Here is a 14,806-nt window from a genome sequence, read left to right as displayed (position 1 = left end):
GGTGCTGTTGAACATGGAGCGTGTGTACACAAGGTAGGGAGGACCAGGTTTCAACAGAAAAACAAACAAAAAATAAAACAACAAATAAGCAAATACAAAACAAAAAAAATCATTGACATTTGATCGGTAAAAACAGTAGGATAAATACACAATGAGTCCATTTCATTCCATCTGTGGTTTTTTTTTTTTTGTTCTTTTTCGGTTTAAAAGCTCAGTCACATTGGACCAATCAGTCAATACCCCATCAGGGGCTACAGAATATGCAGTGTTACTTAAAAAGAACATTCTACTAGAAAATGGTAGTAGCTATTGTACATAAAGGAGTTTAAGCCGTACACTCAAAACCATGACCATAACAGTATGAAAGAGGGAGGCTTCATTTAAAAATTGCTACAGTCATTTTTTTCCATCTCCTTTGTTCATTTTTTAAAATCTTTTCCTACAATCTTGCTCTCCTTTTTTTCTTCTAAGCCATCTAACCCAACTGGAGAGAAAACGAACAACAGGTAAAGGGGGAAGGTTGCGGGGAAAAGGTGCATTCCAGGGGTAATAGGAGGGACTTATACATTACCTGCCAGAAAACTATCAGTCTTATCACATATGGTAGAGTAGTAGGGTGGCTGGCTGTCGCCGGACTCTCCAGATTCCTGGGCCCCAAGGTGGTGACTGGGCTCCAAAGGATCAACCTCCTCCAGTTGGTCTGCTGCAAACCTTCCCCCCAGCATGTAGTGGTGGTCATCTAGACTGGGCTGCTTGTCTCCCGGCAGGCCCAAAGGCATCAGGTCCACGGGTCTACCCAGCAGGTCCTCTGCCCGGGCAGCGGCAGCAGCTGATGGCAGGGTCAACTCCTTGATGAGGGAGGGGTCCTTGGCCTCCTCTGGCAGCTGTTCCTCGTTCTCCAGGGAGAAGATTCCTGGACTCTTTCCGCAGCTCTCGGCCATGGAGTGCGCATTGGAGTTGGATGTGGTGCAGTCAAAGCCATATGATGCCACAGAGTTGGCTGACTGAGGGGTGGCCCCACCTCCGTCCTCTTCACCCTCTCCAGCTGGTGTGTCTCCCGCCTCCTCATCCTCATCAAGAGCAGGCAAGTTGCAGGTGGGAGTAGGGCTTTCAAATCCAGCACTCTCATCCATCATCATCGGTGCATCAGGGTCGTTTATCTGCATCTCACCCTCTGTGTCACTGGCCTCGTCTCCGGAGGTGGAGGGGGAAGATGGGGCGGACGCTGGAGCAGTTGGAGGTCCTGTTCCTAGGACCTCATCAGCTGGGAGAGTCTCAGCCTCTTCCTCTTCTCCATCGCCTTTCTCCAAGTGAATACCCAGGTCCTGCTCCATGTCAGGCTGGACTGAAGCCGGTACTGGTGTCTGCTGTTTGTCAGAATGGGATTCCACCCCAGAGCTGCTGTCATAGTCACGGAGCTCCTCTGGTGTGCTTGTCTCGCTACTGCTGTGGGCAACCAGAGCTGTGCCACTCAGAGTGCTGGACTGGGACATGCCTACAGCTGAAGGAGCAAGTAGTGCGTGAGCTTCCTCAGGGGCCGAGCCCTTCATCTGCTCGTGGGCTGACGGATGCTGCTGGGGCTCTTGATCTGACTGAGGAGCCAGGGAAGGGGCGCTGCTGTCCCAACATGGCTGGGCAGGAGACTGGGTTGGAGTTTCAGATTCAGCTGCGCCATGGTCAGAGATGGGGCTGGGGGAGGACATGGTGACCAGTGAGGCTGGCTGAGCCCAGGTATCAGAGAAGGGGTTGGTCTGGCCCCAGGAAGAGGCAGGGGGGACGCAAGGCGGAGGACCAGAGCGATTGAGGTTGTCTAAACGCTCCTCCTCATTGAAGTCATCTTCATCTACATTTCCACAGCTCTCTGTCACTCCTTCACTGTGCATCTCTACATCTTCATCCTCCTCTTCTTCATCATGTTCCTGCTGCTGGAACACCTTGTGATGCTCCTCTACTCTCTCCGAACTCAAGTCCATATCATCCACTCGCTCGTCTTCATCATCGTCTTCCTCTTCCTCATTGGCCAGGGTTTCTACGTTGGGAGAACCCATGATATTACCATCTCCCTCAGAGCCACGGAAGCTTGAGTCAACCAGAGCGTCTGAGCTTTGGGTGCCTTCCAGTATTGCAGTGTGTTGGGTGCTGCTGAGGTCAGAAACCCCCTGCTGCTGACTGCTGGTGCAGCTGCTCACATCCTCAGAGTCCATTCCAGACAGCAAGTCGTCACCGTGCCAGCCTGCTGAGCCACCGAAGGTGGAGGACCGGACTTGGAACTCCTCAGAGGGCTGAGACGTGCTCATGTCAGTGACAATGGATGAAGGCTGATGGCCGAGTCTCCTCTGTTCCTCGTCTTCATCTTCCTCATCCTCATCGACATCCTCATTGATCTCTTCATCAGCCTTTTCCACAGCCTCCTCCTTTTCATGAGGGGAGAACATGTCCCTGGAGGTGAAATCATCCATGGGTGAAGTACCCAACAAGTGAGGCTGTGCAATCATATTGAAGGCCTCTGCGGATGGAGCTTTGGGGCTAGGCATAAACAAGTTCTCTTTCTCATCTTCCTCCTCCTCCTCTTCCTCCTCCCTTGTCTCCTGTGCCTCAACCTGTTCTTTATTCTCCTTTCCCTCTTCTGTCTGGAAGCTCAGCATACTGACTGGGCTCTGGGGAGCAATGTCAGACGAAGCTAGGGGCTGGTTCCTGTCCCAGGGATCAGACTGGAAATGCATGTCAAGCAGAGAAGAGGCATTCTGTGGCTCTCTGACAGGAGAGACGGGGCCAGGTGGGGAACAGGGAGGAGACATGACAGTAGTTCCCAAGGAAGGCCCTGAGTCGTTGGCAGACTCATCAAATTTGTAAAGGTCCAGCTGAACATTGGAAAGGGGCTCATGGACTGCCCCAGCTCCCAGTTCTGGCTCTTCTGATGGCTGAAACAGTGGTTCTGCGGGGGGCACAGGAGATGTTTCGCGTACAAGTTCTGGTGTTGGTTCTCGCACGGGTTCTGGTGTTGGTTCTCTAATGAGTTCGGGTGTTGGTTCTCGTACGGGTTCTGGTGTTGGTTCTCTGATGGGTTCTGGTGTTGGTTCTCTAATGGGTTCGGGTGTTGGTTCTCGTACGGGCTCTGGTGTTGGTACTCGAATGGGTTCGGGTGTTGGTTCTCGCACGGGTTCTGGTGTTGGTTCACGTATGGGTTCGGGTGTTGGTTCTTGCAGTGACTCTGACACAGGTGCAGGTACTGGTTCTGGTGTGGGGTGTTCTGGAGTTTTTTCTTGCACTGTTAGAAGAGTTGGTTCGGTCTGGCTGGACATTGGTTCTGCTGCAGCAGATGGTTCCACAGCTGCTTCTACAGGAGGTTCTGGCTCATCTGGCCTGGCAATGGTGGCTGCTGCAGTAGCAATAGCTGCAGCGGCAGCTACAGCAGCAGCAATTTCCTTTTGAGGTTCAGCAAGTGTTGCAGCTTTGGGGCCACGTTTAACAGGAGTAGGGGTGCTGCTGCCCACAGTTTTCTTGGGGCTGGAGTTCTTGGTTGCAGCCGTTTTGGAGACAGGAGTCTTGGAAACATCCTTGGAAGGTGTGGGTTTACTCTCTTTGGAGCGGTTGGGTGTCTTTGTGTCTGCAGCCTTAGTAGCAGTAGGCTTTTTGGCTGTGACATCTGATTTTGAAGCTGATTTGGGGGTCTCTGGCTTTGCGGACTTCATTGTAGAGGATGGGCGGGTAAGAGGAGACTCAGGCTTTTTGGCAGCTGTGGTGGCCGGTTTGGTAACATCTAGAAAGAAAAAACACAACAAAAAGAAAGGTTAAACAATGTTATAATGAAAATAAATTACAGTATATTACAATGCACACAAAATCTAAAAAGTCAATATTTGAGCTTCCTCTAGTGATTTGACAGGTAGGACTGGCAGGTCAAACAAGTTTAATTAAGAAAAAGAAAAAACCTAAAATATGCTTACTTGTGCATCTCTTCTTCCTTTTTTAATTTTTTTTATTTTTACCTTTTTTGACAGGAGTGGTGTTTCTGGATGTTTGTGATGCTGGAGCTTTGCCACCAGAGGGGGTAGTGGAGGTTGGTTTGGAGGCAGCAGGCCTGGCAGTGGTGGAGGTTTTAGGGGTGGCAGGTTTGGCTGTAGCTGTGGAGCTCTTGGTTGCTGTGCTGGTGGGTGGCCGGGTTGAGCCTGTGGCAGGACGGGATGTTGCTGCTGTGCCAGTTGCAGGCCTGGAAAAAAAACATGACAAAGAAGAAGGTTGAGAAATACTGAGAGGTAATACAGCACAGAGATCTGGGGCAACAATAGAGACCACGTGTCCGTTGGTACAGAACCTGCCAGATAAATATGCATATGTTCTCTCTAGATCATGAATATCTGCTGGTCTCCTCTAGACTTAAGATTGCAATCATACAACACCCCCTGAGACAGACATATTTCTTGTTTATTGTTCATTTGGAGCCCTATGGGTCCACATTCAAAGAAAATAAATATAATCAACTATTTTTGCACTTACACCACACACAGGAAACAATATAGTTACAACATCACCATTGCATTGCAACAAGAACAGCAGATCAAAACCACACAGATAAAAAACATTAAAACAGTCATTTAAATGGGTAGGCAGGGACAATAATAATTTCAGTTTATTTAAACATCCATGCTGCAAAGACATAAAACATTTTGCAGACTTGTCTACAAGAATAACCTCTTCAGTCATTGCTTAAAAACTTTTTTGTTGATTCTTTAAAGCATAGCAAACTGTTCCAGTGAGATATGGCTCTATCTTAGATCAATAAAATAGGCATTTTCCTATTTACAGGAAACAAAGATTAATTGAAGATGACTCAAGCATCAGCTGGAGACAAACATCAGGCCTCTCCCTGACCATGTGCCTCAGAAAGGAGAAAGTCTTTGATGTCTCACTCATTAGTCACTTCTATTGCCAGAGGAAAACCTAAGAAACAACGCAAATACAAGCAAGACTGCTTGCAAGACTAAAACAATACAATGACATGTAGGCCTTCCCCCTCATAAGGCATAAGGAGAGGGCAGACCATTCTTAATGGGTCCACAATTAGTGTTGACCTGAATAGCCTTTCACAGATGTGGCACCAGCCCAAATCCAATGAGTATGTGTCAACAGGTTCATGCAAGGAACCCACCAATAAAGACTACCTTCTCAAAAACAAATGGGCAGACTGGCATCTGTCATTTTAGAGGACTATGTTCCACTTTGCATTTACTAAATAATAATTCGAGACCCCTACCTCCTCTCCTCCCAAACCCAACTTTGATCTCTTTAGTGTATAAGGTTCAACTGCATCTGAAACAATGGTAACAACAGGCCCAGGGCCAGCTCACCCCTCTACAACCCCATGACAAACTCCCCTGAGGGACTACAAAGTGGAGCAGCTTGGGAGGTGAGTCACAATGCACCCAAGAGAGGCTTCCCAACTCTGGTCCACCGTGTCCCTGATCTCTTGTCTATAGCCTATCCCCATGAGGGAATGACACTTGGGGCAGTATGCATCAGCGTGCCTGTCGCTGAGGCTCGCTTCTATGCCAGGTCTGAACGAAGTAACCTACATCTAGTAGTCCTGACAAGGCTATGGTGTGCAATCTTCTGGGCCCATGCTACACTAACTGCCTGTTTCTAAATAAAGAATTGAGTTAGTACTGGCAGAAAGAGACCAGGCAACGGGAGGGAGAGTGAAGATGGCTGGGACCCTGTTAATCTTTAATACTGAAAGGAGAACAAAAATAACTTCTCTACTTCCCCCAGCTGGAACCATGGGCTGTGTTAAAAGCACACTCATTGTGTACGGGCAACGAAGTAGTTCGTGCCACTCACAACCTGGCAAATGTAATGGAATAAGGTTTAGTCACATGAAATAAGATTAAAGCCCAGGAGTGATGGGTGGCAACAAAACAGGGGTGTGGTCACATCAGATGTTCAAAGAAGCTTTTACAGTTGATCCACCTCTATATAATTGAATTTGGGGTAGTGAAAGGTGTGTTACTGATACTGATATTGTTGGACCATATCAGTACAATATAAAACCCTTCTGGCTACTCAAAACCACTAATGGACTAATCTGCGATTAAATGACTTAACATATTTGGAGCAGACTGTGTTCACGGAAAAATCAAGAGTTGAAAGGTTGAGAAATGCTGTCAAGGATAAAGTAAATGTGCTAGTGAGTGTTCTTGTAGGAAAACAAAGCCTCTCATAAATACACAGATAGAGATACAGCGATGAAAATGATTATTAGCTTCCACAGTGATGAAATGTAGGCCAAAGTTGCACTAAATCCTTGGCTGAACTGCAGTTCTGGCTAAGGAAAAAAAAAACATTTTTCACAGTAAATCAATGACTAGAATCAGACAGTTCAATCTTGAGCAAATACTGTAGATTTCATCTAAAATGTCTTCTCAGTAACATCCTCTACCTCTGTGTTCCAAGCACTGTGTCCTAAGCTGAAAATGGGAAACTGTGACTAAGATGTTAAGATTTTAATCCTAAAATTGTTCCATGGTGAACAAGATGTTAAAAGGTGAATTAAGAATACATTTTTGGAAAAACATATTCAAGTATGCGCTGCCTGAATTAGAGGATGACAGATAATAAAAGAATTACAGGGAAAGGAGAATGGAGAGAATTAAAAGATAGAGACTGGCATTAGAGATGAAGTATACGCAGAGGGGATATTCAGAGAGAGCATTCACAATAATCTGTCTGATAAAAGGAATATGGATAATCCAAAAGGGCAGGACTGCTTTATAGAGCACTGGAAATGAACCAGGCCACTAAGAAAAGAAAGAAGCATGAGGGAGTTGGAGATCAGGCGAGAGAGAGAGAGAGAGAGAGGAGGGGGAGAAGAATATTCATCCGATTACACATTATCTTATATCAGTGTCTTCTTCTGCTTATCAAAGAAGGCAGTCTGCACAGTTGAAAAACGATTACAGTATTTACAGTCCTACAACTTATAATGAGGACTAGTGTGTATGGAGATTAGAAGTTATTTGGCCATGGTGACAATGCCTGGATACAGTGATGCGTCGAGTCTTGAATTATTTTAAGCTTTCATTCATTCTGTAAATAAGATCACTGTCAGTTGAATGACAGAGAAGACTGTGAGGCGTATTGTAGTCTTTAAATTATGCTACTTGGCTACATTTAACTCAATGGGCAGCTTGTATGAAAGGGGGAAAAAAGGCTGCGTTTATTGTCCACATTTAACCAGAGGCCTTGCTGAGAGAAACAACACTACAAATCGGGGGTTAAAGCGAATGCTACACAGAAAGCCCAGAAATGCAGTGGAGCTGAAAAATCAGATGACTGACAGTTGCTACAGGCGCACCGAGGCACACGGCAAAAAACTTAAAGTTCGTCTGAGGATCAGTGATAACACTTTAGCATGATTGCAGCTACACGTTTCCTCAATCATTAGAGCTGAGAAAGGATCGGTGTGTGTAGAAACATGGTTGCCTGCTGGTGCTGCTTTGTTTCGATACAAGAAGAGTTAGGCTATGATTTAAATAATGAGATGCACCATCAAAGGGGCAAATGAGTAAGCAGGAGCTAAGCAAGCATGCAGGCAGGCAGGCAGGCAGGCAGGCAGACATCTTCCCTGCAGCAAAGGCGACAAACTGTGGTGGAAGGACCTCCCTCCTCTCAAGACAAGCAGCAAATTAAAGATGGTGCTCTGTTAATTACTGTAAGCACCAGAAATACGGAGGCAGGATCTTCAACCTGGTTAAAGAGGCCTCAGACACTTCAGGAAGGATGCAGTCAAAACAGCATAAAATATGAGTATTTACAGAACTCTGAAAAAGGGAAAAGATGAGAATGTCAGCAGCAGACCCATCCTGTATTAGATGATTTTATTTAATCTATATTAATCACAACTCAGTATCAGATTCTAATTTTAAATGTTTTAAAATAGTACGCTATTGTGGTAGAGAGAAAACAACACTTTCAACAAAGCCCTTTGTCCGGCATCTATCACGATCTATCTGCCACTTGTCTGCAGCATGAGTAAAAACACCCACGAACACACCCTCACACACTTAAACCTTTGTCTCACACTCAGACAAAAATACGCCTCCTTCTGTCCCTCTTTCCTTCCCTCCCTCCCACTTATTTCCACTAGATCCATTTGGTAATTGGTTCTGCGGCTGCACCCGTATAAAATCACGGCAGCGGAAGACTGCATCACGGAGTCATCGGCCACACCCATAGCAGGACGGAAGATTTACAACCTGCGCAACATGTCGTCTGCTTCATGGTGTAGCGTAGAACAGCGTCTGGGGCAAAGACCCTGACTACTGTTCACCACACACACACACACACACACACACACACACACACACAAACACACACACACACACACACACACCAGTGTTGGACCATTACATCAGCAGCAATTGGTTAGATCATGAGGAGGGTTGAATTCAATCCGCGGCAATAAAAATTTATCATCCCTATGGGACCATCAATGAGAAAAACAGAATGACTAATGTGAGAACATGGGTGGCTGAGTGGATGGCAGGGAAACGACAGCAAAAATGGAAAACCATCTGATGGTCCAACACTGAACTCATCCCATTTCCTCCTCTGATTTTGTAAATAAGGACAAGCTGAATACCCTTGCTCTGTCCTCTGATCTACAACGGGGCAACATTTCTCTCTGTTTCACGCAGAGATACCCTCTGGTCCTCGCTTCTTTTCTCCACCTCTGCCTCTCTCTCTCACACACACACACACACACACACACTCATGCACACAACTCACACTCTCTGCATGCACAGCCCTCACACTCTGTATGTATAAACTGGCAGCAGTGATGGGAGCTCAGCGGGGACACATGACTTATTCAGCCGTGTAGCTTCTATACTCCACTGCCACCATTTTTGTTTTACTTCACCCTGCCGCATCCGCAGACAGCAGGGCAGGAGAAAGCAGCTCTGCGGCACGTGCGCGTGTACCACGTGTTCAGCGAGCCAGCATGTATGCCTCCCTTCCCCCCCCCTTTACCTCCACTTGAGTAATATACCGGCAAATGAACACATGCTCTGCATCCTAATTACATGCTGTTCCTATCACGCAGGCGTCCATGAACAGCACATAGTGTATGTACGCACTCTAAAGCACTTTCGCAGTGTGTTGTACTGTCCTGTTGGGCAGTCTGCATGCGGCATACCGGTCTCCAATTATCAATGCATAACTGGACACCAATCACCTTCGCAGCTGCCCAAGTGAGCCAAATATTGGTACATATTCATGCACACAGGCTGACGCATAAACTATAAGCATACATCCCAGCATGCATAGACACCATGTTCAAACAGCCCATAATGATTTGTACTTTCTCCATTTGCACGCTAATCAGGATCAAATATTTCTTGTCACAAGCGGCATGCTGTTGGCAATCAGCTTCAAACAGCAGGTGCACACAGACACACACACACAAATACACGCACACATTCTACACACATGCACACTAACATTTTTACCACAGTCGTTATACACACTTCACTTCATAGTCATGACCTGCGGTGCATAAACAATGTATTACAACTATATTGCCTCCACACCCTCACTGACCCTCATCGTTGCTGTTTTTATTGACAGGTGCACTGTGAAGGGAGCTAGCTTCTGATGGTAAAATGTTATAACCATCAGATTCATCTACACAGAAAATAACATCTTTCTCACAACTAAAAGTGTACAACCACACAGTTTTTTTCAGACCAGTGAGAAGTGTGTTTTCAAACCAGGTTTGCTGTGCATAATGTCACTAAAAAACTGCCACACTAAGAAGGACGATAAAGAGCCTCTTGCAGCTACAACTAAAAAAAACCTAATTTAATTTAGTTAAAACCTTTGGCTCAACCGGAGGGAACAAAATACTTGAGTGAGTGGCCTTAAATTAGATTGATGTCACTTAGTGAACCTGCATTTGCTCTGCACTTGTATTTGTCTGATAAGTGGAACCTGCTGCAGATGGATTTAAATCAATTGAGTCTCAGTCTAACATGTAAATTGAGAGACCCACCGCGGGTGTGTGCATGTGTGCGTGACAGTGACAGAGGGAAGCAGGGTGTGTCTGATGGAGCAATTAATGTTTCTATCGGGCTCTCCACCACTCTGCTGATAGCAGGCTTAAATTAAGGATTGAGTGAAGTAGGAAAAAAGGGGCAAAATTTAATTAAAGAAGAAATTTATGGCCCTGTCAAAGCACATCACGTATACAAATGCTGACGTGTACGCACACACACTTAGTAAAATAAGCCCACAGGGGTGCATGGTGCTGTCAGAGGATCCTATTGTCAGTAATGGTTATACCTCTCTCATGGGGATTCATATATTGGTTTACTGCAGGTGACTCCTTCTCTGGGCTACACATCCAGTGTATGTAACATGTTTTACTGACTCATACGCTAACAACACACTAAATAAATGATAATCTGATCTTAAACAGATTAAAGCTAGGTTTCAGGTCTGTCTTTTGATCAATTCGGCCATGTTTCTTAGCTCATTGCTTTTTTTTATCATGTTGAAAATGTGGACTAAAGCCAGCTAGATGCAGTGCAGCTCCATACAGGTGTTCATTGAACACATAACAATGGGACAATGACATATGCAGGCATCACATCACTCTTAAGACTTTTTAATGAGATGTTTGCACATGTACTATTGTATAAAGCTGTAATCTGAGTGTAATCTCCACAGTGCAAATGCTATCTGTGGTAGGTGGATGGGGGAGGGTATGTAAGGGAAACACCTTGCTGTAAGGTGGAAAAAATGGCTTGTTGGTGTATTGGCAGTGACTAAAATCATACTTGTGATAGCATCTCTTGGCTTTTGTGTTATGTGTGTATATTCCACACCTCAGTCATATAAGTAATGTCTTCTGTCTCGTTCCTCTCCTTCCGATTTTGATATTTGAAAGTTTAAAAAATCTGATAAATATATATCGACAGATTATTATTATTTTTTTACATAAAAACATTTTGTGATAAGGGTCCCTTGAATTTTGTTATTAAAGAATTGTGATTGAGGAATGTACTGTAGTGAGCAGGACATCTTGCAGTTTAAAAATGAACCTGTTTCTAAATTACCTCGAACCTGTCTTTGGCATCTCTGTACTGCTATTTCTTGTTACTTATTGGCAGATATATGTTCTGATACCGATACATCTGCTATAAAGTAATACTAGCCTAGCTCTAATATGAAAGGAGTGGTTGCTTCCTTAACAGCAGTGCCCTTTCTGTAAATACACCACTATAACCACTGAGTGTTTCCCATGGTCTGAAGAAGGTCCCTGACTCAAAGTTTATCAATTAAATATGAAATCTGCTGTAAAGAAACTGTGGAAACCTTCCTTTTTAAGTGTTTCTTACTGAACAATGTGTCTATACACAGACATACCAACAGGATTACATAGCACATCATACCAAACCTCATGGTAGCATAACAGTAAGGCAAAAAGACGGCACTGCCTCAGCAAACAAACAAACAAGAATTAGAGTCAGAGAGATAAGCTCCTGTTCAAAGAACAGTCAGACTCCCACAGGCTCTATCAGACAAAGGCCTCCTTCAGCCTCCTCTCGCTCCTGACTCCTGGTCTAACGCCAAGTCACCTCAGGACCCAACACCATGCAGGCAGTGTGATTCAGGCGAGGAACACATGTTGACCAGATTGCACACAACTTTACGCTGGCTTACAAAGATGAAAACAAGCGCTCATTCTAACGAAACAAAAACATTAAGAGCATTCTCTTGTTCTTGGTTAATACTTCTCTAAATCCCACTCCTTCCCAAAACTTGTTTTATTAATCATGTTGTATAATGCTTGCTCGGGAGAAACCCTGCGAGGCATTCCTCTTAGGCTTGTTCTGACATTGGGTGGCTGCTGGCCTACTTATACCCGGCCCCTCCAAGCCTCTATGTGGGGGATCATTGTCCCTCATTCCTCCGGGGTGTTTTTTCTTAAACAGGATCCTCTTTGAACCTGTAGCCAAGTGAAGCCTTTTGAACCAACTGCTTCTCACTTGGCACTGAGGAGCTTTATAATGCTCAACTCATTCTTCCTAATTCCTATCTATTTGGTAATTTATTTGGATTTACCGCTGTTCTAGAGCCAATTTGCTGATTTGCTAGCAAATCATTGGAAAGGCCTTTACTGTACTGAATCCACTTAGAGCATTTTTGCCAGGAGAATGTTTGAGGAGAGGACCGATTACAGACAGCTGCCTCTGCTATCTACAGACACACAGAAAATCTCTTTTGGACACACGTGTGTTCGCAGACAGATATACACTTCAGTACTCCACTCCACGGCACGGGTGAGGATTCAGTTCTACACAAAATGTCACACCTACCTGGTTGTCTTGGAAACAGGGGGCTTGGGTGAGGCAGTAGAGCTGGGCTTGGTGGGAGTTGCAGAGGCAGGTTTGGAGGCTAGAGGAGAAGAGAAGAGAGGAAAGGAGAGGAGGGGAGAGGAGGGGAGAGGAAAGAGGAGGAGAGGAGAGGAGAGAGGAGAAGAGAGGAAAAGAGAGAAGAGAGGGTAGGAGATGAGAGGAGGAGAGAGGAGACAAGAAGAGAGGAGAAGAGAGGAGAAGGAGGAGAGGAGAGGAGAAGAGAGGAAAAGAGAAGGAGAAGAGAAGAGAGGATAGGAAAGGAGAAGAGGAGAGGAAAGTTGAATTATGTATACAAATATACAGTATTATATGCTATACAGTAACATATTTCACAGATATAGGTCACTCTTTCAGACAGTAGTCATAAGAATCTAGGGCAAATGTATTTCTAGTTTAGCAGCAGTCACTCTGGCATGTCTAATATGTGTGCTGAATCCGTCTTATGTGCATCTATCCGCATGTCATCCCATTACTCTCACTAGAGTTAGAGCTGCGAAAAAAAAAATCACAGTAGACTTACTTACTGTGAACGTGTTTGTCCCCATCAGCCTACGTTCTGAATTATACCTTCTGTATACTTCTATAACTATTTCACACAGCGTTTTGTTTCGTGATGACATTTTCACCAACCTGGGGGCTTTTTAGCAGCTGCAGTGCTGGTTTTGACATCATTAGCTGTAGTTGTCTTCTTGGTTGCTGTGGTCGTTGACTTTGCACCATTGGTGGCAGTGGAAGCTTTCTTCTCACCCACTTTGGCGGCGGTCCTGGAGGCTGGGGCTCCAGCTGTCCCTGTTGGTTTTTTGGAGGGCGCTGAGGTCGTGGTGCTCTTTTTGTCCGCAGCAGGTGTGGTCTTCTTAGCCACTCCGTTGGTCTGGGGCTTGGACACGCCGTTTGAGAGGCGACTCTGGGATGTGTTGGGCCGTGAGCCAGATGTGGTCTTGGTTGAGGTGGCGGTTCCAGGTTTTGTCTTGGCCGTGGCCTTGTTGGTAGTCTTGGCTTTGGCGTCTTCTGAGGTCTTGTTGCTGGTCTTGGCAGCTGGGGTCTCCTTGGCCTGTTCTGGCTGGGGTTCCACCTGGTCCATCTCTGCTGCAGGCTGCTGTGCCATCTCCTCCTCCGCTGGGCTGCCTGCCTGGTTGGGCTCCTGTCCCGCGCCTGGTGCTGCCTCGTTTACTGGATTGGATTCCAATGTTTCCATTGGGTCCAGTGCTGCCGTGGCAACCCCATCCGGCTTCATCTCCCCTTGAATGCTAGTGGTCTGTCTGGTTGACTTAAATCTCACAGGACGGCCACAGGTCTAGAGGCTTTCTGGAGACAGCAGGATCTGGTCTGGTGAGAGACAGGATCACATACATACAGTCCAACAGTTAGTCAAAAGCAAGACCAGACATGAAAAGCAGTTTGCTGTCTCTCCTATCAGGAGAAAGAGCTCCAGGAATGTTGTTATCCCTGGGAATCAGATAAAGCAATGGCTTGTATCTTCTAACAGCTTCAGCATCACACACAAATATTTTTATACAAGCGTCCAAGAGTTAGCAGGAAAATTCACTGTCAGGCATATATGGAACAGGATGTGCCAAAATACTGTATATGAGATTGAACTGCTGCAAGAGAGGGCTGAAAGCATATATAGGACAATGTAACACATAGAGAAAGACATTAAACACATGCCCATGTGAAAATACATCACAGCTTTATGAGTTGTGCTGGGAGGGAAACCTACACAACTACATCAACACATTTTATGGTGAGTTGAATGTGTGCAATGTCTCAGGGGTCACAGAGGGAGGGGCTGCAGAGGACATGTCTACTGCAGAAACAACACATTCTACAAATAGCCTTCATTAATTTCAATGCCAACTGCACTGCAGTGGCAAATGATCCCCCCTCTGTGACACTAAAAAGCTCAGTGACACACTTGGCCGGCGTAGCTGCTATGGGTTGGCTTATTTTTTTTTTTTTTCCCTAAGAACAAAATTGCATCAGAACCACTAGTGTGGAAGACTAGTTTTCTAGGATAGTACACTTAAGGGAGTGCAAAAAGCAAGCAAATTGTATGCACACTCGTATGTAAAGGTCACTGGCAATATCGCGTAGACATGCAACTTTATCTGGAGAAAGGCTAACAAAGCCTGCTTCACACTTGGTGAAGAGTAGGGTCGGGTGGGAAAAAGGCTTGGAAGGATGTGCTAAGTGGGTCAAGGCCTGTACAATAAACCCAAAGATAGGGATACAGTTTGACTCATGCGCCACAAACAGAGGAATGAGCAACTGAGGACAAGAAGTGGGATGTGAAGCATATGAGGGCTGATAAAGGGCAACCATCTGTAATATGAGCTGTCATACATAGTCTGCATCAATGTTAGACAACTGTCTCTTATTTTGTTTCCTCA

The 14,806-nt window shown here is 45.5% G+C and overlaps 1 protein-coding gene across 1 annotated transcript in view; it reads right to left on the bottom strand.

Annotated features, from left to right (window-relative positions):
- The window catches only part of wu:fb95e10 (cell surface glycoprotein 1), a 29,131-nt gene that overhangs the window by 558 nt on the left and 13,767 nt on the right, over window positions 1-14,806 (bottom strand). Inside the window, exons 2-5 of the mRNA XM_042392631.1 lie at window positions 13,047-13,742; window positions 12,378-12,456; window positions 3,990-4,210; window positions 572-3,760 (exon numbers count right to left, since the gene is read on the bottom strand). Of these exons, the coding sequence (XP_042248565.1) occupies window positions 572-3,760; window positions 3,990-4,210; window positions 12,378-12,456; window positions 13,047-13,650 (4,093 nt within the window). The 5' untranslated portion in view covers window positions 13,651-13,742. The remainder of the gene's footprint in view (window positions 1-571; window positions 3,761-3,989; window positions 4,211-12,377; window positions 12,457-13,046; window positions 13,743-14,806) is intronic.

Source organism: Thunnus maccoyii, chromosome 18 (assembly GCF_910596095.1).
Source record: "Thunnus maccoyii chromosome 18, fThuMac1.1, whole genome shotgun sequence".
Classification (NCBI taxonomy): domain Eukaryota; kingdom Metazoa; phylum Chordata; class Actinopteri; order Scombriformes; family Scombridae; genus Thunnus; species Thunnus maccoyii.
Note: the sequence above shows the minus strand (reverse complement) of the source record. Positions and strands in the feature narration are given on the sequence as shown.